Raw genomic sequence first — 13937 nt, 5'->3', positions numbered from 1 at the left:
TCCCCCCTGCCCAACCCCCATCTCCTCCAGTGAAGGGGCTTCCTAGTGTGTGGAAACTTTTCCTTCTTCCCAGCTCCCTCCCAGAGATGCAGGTCCCATCCCTGTTCTTTTGTCTCTGTTCTTTTCATTTTTCTTTTGCCCTACCCAGCTACGTAGGGAGTTTCTTGCCTTTTGGGAGCCTGAGGTCTTCTGCCAGCGTTCAGTACGTGTTCTGTAGGAACTGTTCCTCGTGTAGATGTATTTTTGATGCATTTGTGGGGAGGTAGGTGATCTCTATGTCCTACTCCTCTGCCATCTTGAAGCTATCTCTCCAAATTTGCTTTTTAAACCTGGTTCGTGAGCCAAATTAACCCAAGTAGGTTTCTTTTAGCATCTATTATTAGAATAGTATAATATTTTATAATTTTGATACGAAATAGAAAATCATTTGATATTTGATGGATTTAGCAATTGCCTGAATATAGAGATTGAATTGGATTGAATTTTGAGTGGCGCAGAGGGAAGATGGGAGAATGAGCAGGACCTCTATTATAAAAATTGAATTATAAACTATAAGAATGGCACATTTTCTTAATTGATCTGTCATAAAATCACTGAAGTTTGGAATTTTCAGGGTTTTGTAAAATTAAATGGGGTTCCAAAGAAGATGAAAGAAAATCACTTAGTAGGCAGTTAAGTGAATCCTAGATGATAGGACTTAAGGAGAACAGAACTGTGTAGTGGGAAACATAATTCTGTCATTTGAGGCATTGTACTCTCTTGAAATCCAATATTATTGGTGTATATGGGGGTGAAAGGTGGTATTTTAAGCCATCAGGCATTTAAGTCCTTCTGTGAGGGATTGATCAGGCATGGGGCTGAGACACCCTGTGTCCCTGCCTTTAGTGGCGAGTGCTGTGCAGAATGAGAACCCCAGCCACCAATGATGCATCCAATTTGTTGTGGATGTTCAGGTGTCATTAATTACTATAGAGAAGTTTCTAGTTTATTTCTTATGATTTTGTTTTACATCCCTGTGTCTCTCTCTTTTTTCAATAACAACAAGAGCAACAAAACAGAGCCAAGGGTGCCTTTGAAGGGACTGAGTCACATTGACTAGATGCTGAAGGATGAGCTTGCTAAAGTCCCTCTGCATACTTGTCTAAACTTTAAGGACTGAGATGGGACTCTTGTCTATGTATAAACTTTATCAGTATTTATACATCTTTTCCAACTTTGAAACAGAGTGGATGGTAAAAGAGTCTTAAGCTGTCTTTGTCACGCATTGTGCCTTCTTATATTTAACTGTCTCTGTCCTTCAGTCAAGGTCTTTATTAGTAGCACAACGGAGATTTGATGCTGAGCAGAGGAGAAACTTGGTGCTTGTAGGTTAAACCTTTTAAAATAACTCCTTTGCTTTTCTCAGCTGTCCATTCCCAAGTAGCATACTACGGGTGTTGATGATTAAATATGTGTAGTAGATAAACGTAAAACTTAAAATTCCCAAATATATTATCTCCAGGGCATTTCAGCTTCAGCAGAGGCAGCGAGGTTATCCACCTGCACACTTGAAAATGCAGCAGTATCTTCAACCAAAGCAGATGCACGTGTAGCATATTAATTTGTTTCTCAAAATACTTTATTGCTGACATGAAAACAGTGCTTGTACCTTAAAGGCTTTGTAAAAAATCAGGAAACCCTATGACTCTCTTGGGATCCTTTGGCTACACCAGTCTTTAAGATTGCAGGTATGTTTTAGTTCTGTCCTGTCAGCAAGTGAACAGATGTTCATTTGCTTTTGTTGAGCTGGGCCACAGAGATGTGCTGTGCTTGGAATATTGTCTGCCACCATGTAGTAGCTCTTTGCTAAAAAGCTTTAGCAAGAGGCTTATTTGAGGCCATTTTGTAATCAGCGTCTCCAGGCAATAGCTGCCACCTCATCAATTTACAGCCTCCGAGAATTCTTCTGTGTTTTGCAATTTCTCCTCCATTCTGCCTTCTGATAGTTTTAAAGCCGTTTGTGCTTCCTTTAGAAATACCCAAATAGTAGCTTTTTATCCCAGCTGGACCCTGGCTTAGCATGGGTTTCTGAGAAAGCCTCTGGATCTGGCTCCTGTGTGTGGGCTTTGTCACCTTCATCTGTAAAGGACTAGGTCCATTTCTTAATAAACCTGAATCATATGTTAATTTCTGAGAGAATAAACAAGGAATGGTGTTTACACATTTAGTCCACAAAGATGGCAGTATTTCAGAAAGTTTCTGGAGATGTTTAAGGAATAGCATCTAGCATTGATTGATCACTTACTATGTGTAAAGCACTGCATTTGGTCCTTCATGTATATTATCTTACTGACCCTTCACGGCAGTCCTCTGAACTATAATTTACCCCACTGTTCACATTTGTATTATGAGCTTTAGAGAATGAAAATAACCTACCAAATCCCATACAAGATTAGAACATAGGATAGTTTGATTTCAGATCTCACTCATTTAGTCACTGAGCCGTGATAATTTTGTATCATGTTAAAGCAGTATAAGGATTTATAAAATATAGAAAAAAAATTCCAACCTCTAGATTTGGTCAGATCTAATGTGACTCATTAAATATTCTTTTGTCTGCTGTGTTAGATGAAACATTACTCTGCATTACGTGGTGTTGATTAACTGCAATCACATTTCTCAAAATTGCAGATATAAGCAATTAATTTTACTATTTTCTTCAAATATTCATAGAAGCAAAGAATATAGGCTAAATGTACAGCAAAAATTTAGTCTCAAATTCAAGTGAAAAATTCCCTCATCCATGTTTTTTTTCTGGCTCTTGAAGGGAGTTCACCTACTGGTTTTATGGGTAGGAAGTAATGAATACTATGTTACTAATTATATCACCGACTATGGTTTTCAAGTTGAATGTCTGGATCCTTGAGAAGTCAGTGCCTGAATTTTAAAAAGATACTGAAGCAGTTTTAATATGCTACTATGTACTTGTTATTTCTTCGATATTCCATTTAGAAATGCCAGAGAGTTCTCACCACTCTCCTATTCAGAAACAATAGGCTTTATTAATATGAACAGAAGATGTTACTACTAATAATAAACTATTAACTTAATGTTACTCTCAAACTTTGCAAAATCATAACATGAGAGACATTTTATCTTTAATTCAAGAATACTAACAGTGTGGACACATGGAGAAAAGATTACTGTCATCTTTTTGTGTTTCACGTGTTTACTTGAGAAATAATGTTGAATGTGTACTACTAATTAAGAAAACTTTCACACGGTAAATATAACTACAAGGGTTTCTGTTCGTGTAGTTACTAGTGTAATCCAAGTGAGTTTATGTCCATTATTCACCTACCATCAAAGTTTCCTCTAAGATTTAAATCAAGTGTTCTGAGCCCTAAGCTTCGCTTCAAAAGCCATCTTCTCTTAAAATGTTTGATGTGAAGGGAATTTGTCTCATGTTTGTTGCTTGTTTATTTTATTATTTTTAAAAACATCTTTATTGGAGTATAATTGCTTTACAGTGGTGTGTTAGTTTCTGCTTTATAACAAAGTGAATCAGTTATACATATACATATGTTCCCATCTCTCTTCCCTCTTGCGTCTCCCTCCCTCCCACCCTCCCCTTCCCACCCCTCTAGGTGGTCACAAAGCACCGAGCTGATCTCCCTGTGCTATGCGGCTGCTTCGCACTAGCTATCTATCTTACATTTGGTAGTGTATATATGTCCATGCCACTCTCTCACTTCGTCCCAGCTTACCCTTCCCCCTCCCTGTGTCTTCAAGTCCATTCTCTATGTCTGCGTCTTTATTCCTGTCCTGCCCCTAGGCCCTTTAGAACCATTTTTTTTTTAAGATTCCAAATATATGTATTAGCGTACAATATTTGTTTTTCTGACTTACTTCACTCTGTATGATGGACACTAGGTCCATCTACCTCACCACAAATAAATCAATTTCGTTTCTTTTATGGCTGAGTAATATTCCATTGTATATATGTGCCACATCTTCTTTATCCATTCATCAGTTGATGGACACGTAGGTTGCTTCCATGTCCTGGCTATTGTAAATAGAGCTGCAATGAACATTTTTGGTACATGCCTCTTTTTGAATTATGGTTTTCTCAGGGTATATGCCCAGTAGTGAGATTGCTGGGTCATATGGTAGTTCTATTTGTAGTTTTTAAAGGACTTTCCATGCAGTTCTCCATGGTGGCTGTATCAATTTACATTCCCACCAGCAGTTCAAGAGGGTTCCGTTTTCTCCACACCCTCTCCAGCATTTATTGTTTCTAGATTTTTTAATGATGCCCATTCTGACTGGTGTGAGGTGATACCTCATTGTAGTTTCGATTTGCATTTCTCTAATGATTAATGATGGTGAGCATCCTTTCATGTGTTTGTTGGCAGTCTGTATATCTTCTTTGGAGAAATGTCTATTTAGGTCTTCTGCCCATTTTTGGACTGGATTGTTTTTTAGATACTGAGCTGCATGAGCTGCTTATATATTTTGGAGATTAATCCTTTGTCAGTTGCTTCATTTGCAAATATTTTCTCCCATTCTGAGGGTTGTCTTTTTGTCTTGTTTATGGTTTCCTTTGCTGTGCAAAAGCTTTTACGTTTAATTAGGTCCCATTTGTTTATTTTTGTTTTTATTTCCTTTTCTCTAGGAGGTGGGTCAAGAAGGATCTTGCAGTGATTTATGTCATAGACTGGTCTGTCTATGTTTTCCTCTAAGAGTTTTCTAGTGTCTGGCCTTACATTTAGGTCTTTAATCCATTTTGAATTTATTTTTGTGTATGGTGTTAGGGAGTGTTCTAATTTCATTCTTTTACATGTAGCTGTCCAGTTTTCCCAGCACCAGTTATTAAAGAGGCTGCCTTTTCTCCATTTTATATTCTTGCCTCCTTTATCACGAATAAGGTGATCATATGTGCATGGGTTTACCTGTGGGCTTTCTATCCTGTTCCATTGATCTATATTTCTGTTTTTGTGCCAGTACCATACTGTCTTGATAACTGTAGCTGTGTAGCATAGTCTGAAGTCCAGGAGCCTGATTCCTCCAGCTCTGTTTTTCTTTCTCAAGATTTCTTTGGCTATTTGGGGTCTTTTGTGTTTCCATACAAATTTTAAGATATTTTGTCTTAGTTCCATGAAAAATGCCATTGGTAGTTTGATAGGGATTGCACTGAATCAGTAGATTGCTTTGGGTAGTATAGTCATTTTCACGCTGTTGATTCTTCCAGTCCAAGATCATGGTATATCTCTCCATCTGTTTGTATCATCTTTAATTTCTTTCATCAGTGTCTTATAGTTTTCTGAATACTGGTCTTTTGTCTCCTTAGGTAGGTTTATTCCTAAGTATTTTGTTCTTTTTATTGCAATGGTAAATGTGAGTGTTTCCTTAATTTCACTTTCAGATTTTTCATCATTAGTGTGTAGGAATGCAAGAGATTTCTGTGCGTTAATTTTGCATCCTGCTACTTTACCAAATTCATTGAGTAGCTCTAGTAGTTTTCTGGTAGCATCTTTAGGATTTTCTATGTATAGTATCATGTCATTTGCAAACAGTGGTAGATTTACTTCTTTTCCTATTTGGATTCCTTTTATTTCTTTTTCTTCTCTGATTGCTGTGGCTAAAACTTCCAAAGCTATGTTGAATAATAGTGGTGAGAGTGGACAACCTTGTCTTGTTCCTTATCTTAGAGGAAATGCTTTGAGTTTTTCACCATTGAGAATGAAGTTGGCTGTGGGTTTTTCATATATGGACTTTATTATGTTGAGGTAAATTCCCTCTATAACTACTTTGGGTAAGGTTTTTATCATAAATGGTTGTTGAATTTTGTTGAAAGCTTTTTTTCATCTGTTGAGATGATCATATAGTTTTTCTCCTTCAATTTGTTTATATGGTGTATCACATTGATTGATTTGCATATATTGAAGAATCCTTGCATTCCTGGGATAAACCCCACTTGATCATTGTGTATGATCCTTTTAATGTGTTGTTGGATTCTGTTTCATAGTATTTTGTTGAGGATTTTTGCATCTGTGTTCATGAGTGCTATTGGCCTGTAGTTTTCTTTCCTTGTGACATCATTGTCTTTCTTTTTGACATCATTGTGACATCTTTGTTTTGGTATCAGGGTGATGGTGGCCTCATAGAATGAGTTGGGGCGTATTCCTCCCTCTGCTGTATTTTGGAAGAGTTTGAGAAGAATAGGTGTAAGCTCTTCTCTAAATGTTTGATAGAATTCACCTGTGAAACCATTTGGTCTTGGGCTTTTGTTTGTTGGAAGATTTTGAATCATAGTTTCAATTTCAGTGTTTGTGATTGGTCTGTTTATATTTTCTGTTTCTTCCTGGTTCAGTCTCGGGAGGTTGTGCTTTTCCAAGAATTTGTCCATTTCCTCCAGGTTGTCCATTTTATTGGCATATTGTTGTAGTAATGTCTCATGATCCTTTGTATTTCTGCATTGTCAATTGTTGCTTTTCCTTTTTCATTTCTAATTCTATTGATTTGAGTCTTCTACCTTTTTTTCTTGATGAGTCTGGCTAATGGTTTATCAATTTTGTTTATCTTCTCAAAGAACCATCTTTTAGTTTTACTGATCTTTTCTATTGTTTCCTTCATTTCTTTTTCACTTATTTCTGATCTGTTCTTTATGATTTCTTTCCTTCTGCTAACTTCGAGGTTTTTTTGTTCTTCTTTCTCTAATTGCTTTAGGTGTAAGTTTAGGTTGTTTATTCGAGATGTTTCTTGTTTCTTGAGGTAGGATTGTATTGCTGTAAAATTCGCTCTTAGAATTGCTTTTGCTCCATCCCATAGGTTTTGGATCATCGTGTTTTCATTGTCATTTGTCTCTAGGTATTTTTTGATTTCCTCTTTGATTTTTTCAGTGATCTCTTGGTTATTTAGTAGTGTATTGTTTAGCCTTCATGTGTTTGTATTTTTTTACAGATTTTTTCCTGTAATTGATATCAAGTCTCATAGTGTTGTGGTCGGAAAAGACACTTGATACGATTTCAATTTTCTTAAATTTACCAAGGCTTGACTTTGGACCTAAGATATGATCTGTCCCGGAGAATGTTCCATGAGCGCTTGAGTAGAAAGTGTATTCTGTTGTTTTTGGATGGAATGTCCTATAAATATCAATGAAGTCCATCTTGTTTAATGTATCATTTAAAGCTTGTGTTTCCTTATTTGTTTTCATTTTGGATGATCTGTCCATTGGTGAAAGTGTGGTGTTAAAGTCCCCTACTACGATTGTGTTACTGTCGATTTCCCCTTTTATAGCTGTTAGCATTTGCCTTATGTATAGAGGTGCTCCTATGTTGGGTGCATAAATATTTACAATTGTTATATCTTCTTCTTGGATTGATCCCTTGATCATTATGTGTGTGCTTCTTTGTCTCTTGTCATAGTCTTTATTTTAAAGTCTATTTTGTCTGATATGAGAATTGCTGCTCCAGCTTTCTTCTGATTTCCATTTGCATGGAATATCTTTCTCCACTCCTCACTTTCAGTCTGTACGTGTCCTAGGTCTGAAGTGGGTCTCTTGTCGACTGCATATATACAGGTTTTGTTTTTGTATCCATTCAGCCAGTTTATGTCTTTTGGTTGGAGCATTTAATCCATTTACATTTAACGTAGTTATCAATATGTATGTTCCTATTACCATTTTCTTAATTATTTTGGGTTAGTTATTGTAGGTCTTGTCCTTCTGTTGTGTTTCCTGCCTTGAGAAGTTCCTTTAGCATTTGTTGTAAAGCTGGTATGGTGGTGCTGAATTCTCTTAGCTTTTGCTTGTCATTAAGCTTTTGATTTCTCCATCGAATCTGAATGAGATCCTTGCTGGGTAGAGTAATCTTTGTTGTAGTTTTTTCCCTTTCATCACTTTAAACATGTCCTGCCACTCCCTTCTGGCTTGGCAGAGGTTCTGCTGAAAGATCAGCTGTTAACCTTATGGGGATTCCCTTGTATGTTATTTGTTGCTTTTTCCTTGCTGCCTTTAATGTTTTTTCTTTGTATTAGTTTTTTAATAGTTTGATTAATATGTGTCTTGGTGTGTTTCTCCTTGGATTTATTCTGTATGGGACTCTCTGCACTTCCTGGAGTTGATTGACTATTTTCTTACCCATATTAGGGAATTTTCAACTATAATCTCTTCAAATTTTTCAGTCCGTTTCTTTTTCTGTTCCTCTTCCTGAACCCCTATAATTCGAATGTTGGTGCATTTAATGTTGTCCCAGAGGTCTCTGTGTCTCATGTTTATTTTTGCATTGGTGCAGGCCATACCTGACTTTTGTGATGTTGCCAAACTCCTAACTCCATTATCTGTGTTGTGATCTGCTTTTATTTTGCTACTTTGCTATTCTTTGTTTTTTTGGGCCATGCCCTGCGGCATGGGGGATCTTAGTTTCCTGACCAGGGATCAAACCCTTGCCCCCTGCAGTGGAAACACAGAGTCCTAACCACTGGACCACCAGGAAATTCCCTTTTCTTTATTTCACCTAACACAGAAAAGTGAGGTGGGGATGTTTGGAAAACCTTGTTTGCCAAAGTTTTGGAGAAAACAAAGAATGTTAATCGCTTTTCTTAGAAACATAACTACCATATTACAAACATAGCTTCTGAATATAGGGTCTCTCTTTGTAGAAAATTATCATGGGGTTCCACTTTCTTTAGCTCATTCAACCTATCCCTCTTTGCAGGATCCCAACCAAAATCCCCGGTAAATCTTTTTCTTAAATACGTTTAACTGGTGTAGCTCGTTGTGCCTGGTGGGTCTTCTGTTTCATAGCCACACAGGTCCATTAGTAATTTCCCTACAGTTAGAGAAATTGTTCTCTACCTAAGGAAAACGTTTCCTCTTTCTGTGCCAGTGGACTCAAAAGGCAGCCGATTTTCATACTAACATTTCTTCAGTTGAATCGAATAAATACATATTGCAAACTCTGGTGAGGAGAGGATTGAAGTTAAGAAGGTAATTTAAAATCTACTTCATTAGATCAGGTGTGAAGATAAACAAGTGGCAACAGGGATGGAAAGGAGGGGGTGTTAATAGGTCCTGACTGATTGGACATGTGACTGGAGGAAAAAGTCATTCCAAAGGCCATTTTAGAGTTTTGAGCACTGAAGTTTTGAGCAGTCTTCTGAAGTTTTGAGTGTCAGGGGAGAGGTCCTAGTTGAGGAGAAAGAACGTTATGAATCAGAAGTGACTTCATGTCATCGGAGTGAAAATATCCAGCAGGCTATGGAGATGTGGGAGGAGCGCTCAAGAGAGAGGTTGACATTCCTGATGTAAATTTGTCATCAGCCTGGGTGACAGTTAAAGCCCTGAGTTTGAATGGGTTTTCAGGAAGGGTGTAGAGGAAAAAAGAAGAGACTGGTGATTAGTTAACACTTATTTCCACTTCTCTCTTTAAATGTGGCTGCTACAGGTATATGCTTAATTTGGCAAGAACTAGGGAATATATCTATGTGAGAAAGCTTTCAAGAAGAATAAAGTTAATCTGTAGAGAATAGATTTTTTTTATTGGTAAACACTATTCATCCAGTAGCTTAAATATTTTAATAACTATGTTATAATAATAGCTAACACTAATGCCAACTATAGGCCAAGTGCAATTGTACATGTAATAACTCATTAATCCTTACATAAACCCTATCATATAGGTAATAACTTATTATTTTTATCAGTACCTTTTTACAAAGAAAACTGAGGCACAGAGATATTAAGTACCTTCTCCAAGGTCTTCTTGCTATGAAGTGGTGTATCTGGGATCTGAATTCAAGGAGTCTGGTTCCAAATATACACTTTAGTCACTGTGCTATATTGGCCTCATATGAAACTACCCCTATGTAACAAAATTTGATAGACCTTTCCCAGCATGGTCCTGACATATAATTAGTCACATGGTTATTCTGTTTTATGTGAAGAGGAGATGACTTTCTGAGGGCTGTATATTGATGGTTTGCTGGACACACTATGGATGTTTCTTATATTTTTAATAGACTAGTAGATAGCGTCTGGTTCAAAAGAAATGTATTAGTACATCTTGTACAGAAACAAAAGAGAATGCAGCACAGAAAAATGCAGACCATCCGTTAAGCTAAGAAGCCGTGTGATGTTTTGGCATAATAAAATGTTTATATTATGAACAAGGCTGAGCAATGCACACAAGTTTAATGCATCCATGAATTAAGCCTCACACATCATTGGTATTCATTAGTGAAAGTGGGATAATACTTTCCACCAACACACCAATTTTCTATTGATTTAAGTAATTAGGATTACTTGATCTTTCCAAGTTTCTCAGATTCATTATACCAGAGTATTTCCTGGTGGAGACTGGGCTGGCTTCACATCACAATATAACATTCAGTCATTTTAACAATAAGTCACTGAACAATGATTTCCAGTCAGTGTCCCAAGCTGCATCTAGATAATGGCAGAAAATGTACAGGAGGATACCACAAGGACATCCAAGGCAGGACTGTGAGTAAAATTCAGAGAACCAGAGGTGGAAGTGAAGCACAGATGAAAAATGCCAAGAATCAAGAGTTCAAGATGGAGCATGGGTCCAAGAACTGGTGAATACTAAATAGTATGAATGCATAGGAACCAAACTTAGGAGATGATATGGGGCAGAAACCAGGTGACTGTTGCTTCATTTCACAAACATGTTACCTAACCTACACATGTGGGATAGAGATGACTGTACATTTTCTTGTTCTTCAAAATGTACGTTTAGATCTCTTTCCACTTGGAATTGGCATGGTCACCCAAGTGTTTCTAGAAAGTGACATGTTTCTTATTTGTAGGCTTTGTGCTGTAAGACTGTCAGGTAATCATGTTCCTTGCTCTTTGTTTTTGTTTTATTTCATTTTTCTTATCCAGGTTGTTTTTGAAGGCCAGATGATTTCAACTCATGAACAGAATGAAGTCATAGCTATTGATGATATATCCTTCAGCTCAGGCTGCTTGCCTGCAAATGGTAAGAACTTTTCCTTATTTTGATCCTTATTGTATAATAAATGCAGTGCAGTTTAACTATTGTATAATGACTTTGATCTGCTCTTTATTTTTACTTAATGCTTTAGAGTGAGCTATTTCCCATTGTTCTAATACACTGTGTAACAATGACTGGATTTATGCTAGAGGTGAAGGCAGGGTATTTTTCACTGCTGAGGCTATGAAGAGCTGAAAGGTGTAATTTAGTCTCAGATTTGGAACCTTGTAGCCATGTTTACACTGTTTAGTTAAATCTTACCCAGCGAACTCTATGCCTTCTAGGAGATCGGGAGAAAACTGGTCTCCATAGACTTGAAATTATCTTCTTGGAGAATCAATTTGACTATGCCACTGAAAGACACAAATGGAGAAATATATTAATTATAATGTATTTTCTATTTAGACTGAAACAACTAGATCAATAAACCACACAGATCTAAAAAGTCATCCATAGCGGTCCCTTGATTATATTAACTGTATAATATTCAATTCACCAGTCACATTGTTCTCAGTAGAAATGTTCAATGTTTAAAATATAAATTGCTAATAATAAAATTAACTTAGTCTAATAAGCAATAACTATACATATTCAGATATATATTATAGATATTTGATAGATATTTTTCCTTTTGAAATTTTATTATGATATAGTAGAATAAAGATAGCTATTTTGTAGAGAGGATTCCCAGTTCTAATTTTGTACAAAGATATGGTAGTCGTGGTAAAAAATATTCCAGTAACAGAAAAGATGGATTGGTCTACCTAAGAGAAATCAAGGAAACTTGATAAAGGGTGTTTGTATTGCGCTTTGATGTTTAAAAAGCACTCCTGCTGTTATGATAAGAGCTTACAGGTATGTGTCTTTTGCCACTCAAACCAAGATAAGGTTTTACAGGAGCTCATGACAGCACCTTCTAAACACTGGAACACATAAAGGTCTCTTTCATCTTTGTACTGTCAGTTCTCAGTATATGTTAGTAAGAAATCATGATAGGATAAATTGAAACATAGGTAAATTGAAATGGAGAACTTTAAAGGAACAGACTATAACCTCCACCCATTCCTAGAAGTAAATAATTTAAATATAAACATCAGTGCCTTTTCACTAAAAGAAGATAATATTTATTAGATTTATCAGAAGAGAATCAATATACCAGTGTAGAATACATTGTTAACTCCAGACAAAGTATGATCTGCCATTCAAATGTCCCCTAATAATTCCTCTTCTCTCACTGTGCATGGTTTTTCCTGAGGACAGAGCACAGCCTGCTTATGCTTGAGTTTTAATGAGACGCCTAGTCCCTGACCCTGATCACTTCAGCAGGGTCTTTATATATTCTCAGTTTTATAGTTGCTGCAGAAATTGAGGTCTGCCAAACAAAATGATCCCTAATGGTTCTATTTATTGCCCAGTCTGGCTGATCACCCTCAAAGGAGAATAAAGCAGTGAAATCAGCTATTGGCTGGACTTTCTGAACCATCAGGAAGTTAGGAACTGGCTGTTGCCCTTGAGACTTTGTTTACATTACAGATTTACACAGGAGAATGCTTGGGTTGTGCTTGGGACTTGAGATTGCTTGTAATAGGACTCTGCTATCATTTCAGACATGAACTTCCTCTTCATCTTTGGCTCTGGGAACCAAAGCCATTTCCCTAATTACCCATGATCCATACACTGGGACAGAGGCTGGTGTAGATGGGCTATAATAATTATTCAGAAGACGAATGCCAGAGTTTTAGTAAGCACTTAAAAGAACTCCTTAAAATCACTGTAGAATTTTTTTAAAAAATGCAATAGTAGTAGGAGTGAGAGCATCAGAAAGTTGGACATTCAAGGAAAAGTTGTGGTCACATAGAAAAATATTGGAGTCTACAGTTTCTAAGAATAGTTCTAGATAGTGTTATCACCGTATTATTTTGAGTTGGTGTAGAAATAAAGTTTACTGAAGATGAGACATGAACTTTAAAGCTAAATTATCGGGCAGGCCTTTTACATGGATATTGGAGTTATACAAGGTTACAAGGAAAGGGCCTAGAGAAGAAGACTTTGAAATCCAAGACTGAAGTCTTTAGTGAATATGGACATCAGATCTCCTGCATGGATGACACAGGGCTATAAGTTGGATGTCATGGGCCAAGATGTTTTTACAACATGGAAGAATGAATCATTGTATAGAAGCAACATTGGGGATTTAGAAGGATGACAATTTTAGTTTTAGGCCTTTTGTTTTATGGGGCGTTGGAAAAGAAGGTCTCCCCTTGGGAAAGCTACAAAGGAAGTGGTCTCTTATTGGGGAAAGCCAGGACTCAGGTAAGGTCACAGAGTGTTCTTTGACTCTTTGAAGGTGAGAGTGCAGGGGTTTTGTTTTATGTTTTTCAAATAGAAGGAGGAAAACACAGCAGCGTGAGGATTAATAATGGAGAACAAGGATAAAGCATTATGGGATAGGACTGGCACTTGGATGGACTTCTATTTTGTAAATGGTGAGAATGTGAGAGGTGGTAAAATTAAGTAGCATTAAATTTTCAAATGAGACTCTCCAGTCAAGTTCAGGCACTATCATGGTAGACTACACCTAGTTAACCATCAGAATCACATAGAAGAGTGATAGATTCTGGGATTCACTCCAGACCTGATAGATGGGAATCACCGAGGATGGAGCCTACATTTAAAGTAATGTTCTCAGGAAATTTTTGTGAAATCAGGCAATCCTAGGTTTAAGAACAGAACTAACCTTTTGGGATCCACAAGACCTAGTCTCGTGTTGATTATTGTACTTGGCAGTGACTGCCGTGGAGCAGGGTTCTGGATGACTAGATTCTGTGGTTTCAGTCTCATGCGGTCCTGATGGTGACAGTCAAAGTCAAAGGGGAAGCAGGCAGAGACAACCTAACATCTTCTGGACATTTCCGTCAGAAAATCCTACTCCAATGGACA

The 13937-nt window shown here is 37.0% G+C and overlaps 1 protein-coding gene across 1 annotated transcript in view; it reads left to right on the top strand.

Annotated features, from left to right (window-relative positions):
• Positions 1-13937, top strand: part of MALRD1 (MAM and LDL receptor class A domain containing 1) — a 587465-nt gene that overhangs the window by 35018 nt on the left and 538510 nt on the right. Inside the window, exon 5 of the mRNA XM_089906459.1 lies at positions 10886-10982. Coding sequence (XP_089762585.1) covers positions 10886-10982 — 97 coding nt within the window. The remainder of the gene's footprint in view (positions 1-10885; positions 10983-13937) is intronic.

Source organism: Delphinapterus leucas, chromosome 2 (assembly GCF_059928025.1).
Source record: "Delphinapterus leucas isolate spDelLeu-1000000601 "Yukka" chromosome 2, BTC_Dleu_Yukka2, whole genome shotgun sequence".
Taxonomy (NCBI): Eukaryota; Metazoa; Chordata; class Mammalia; order Artiodactyla; family Monodontidae; genus Delphinapterus; species Delphinapterus leucas.
Note: the sequence above shows the minus strand (reverse complement) of the source record. Positions and strands in the feature narration are given on the sequence as shown.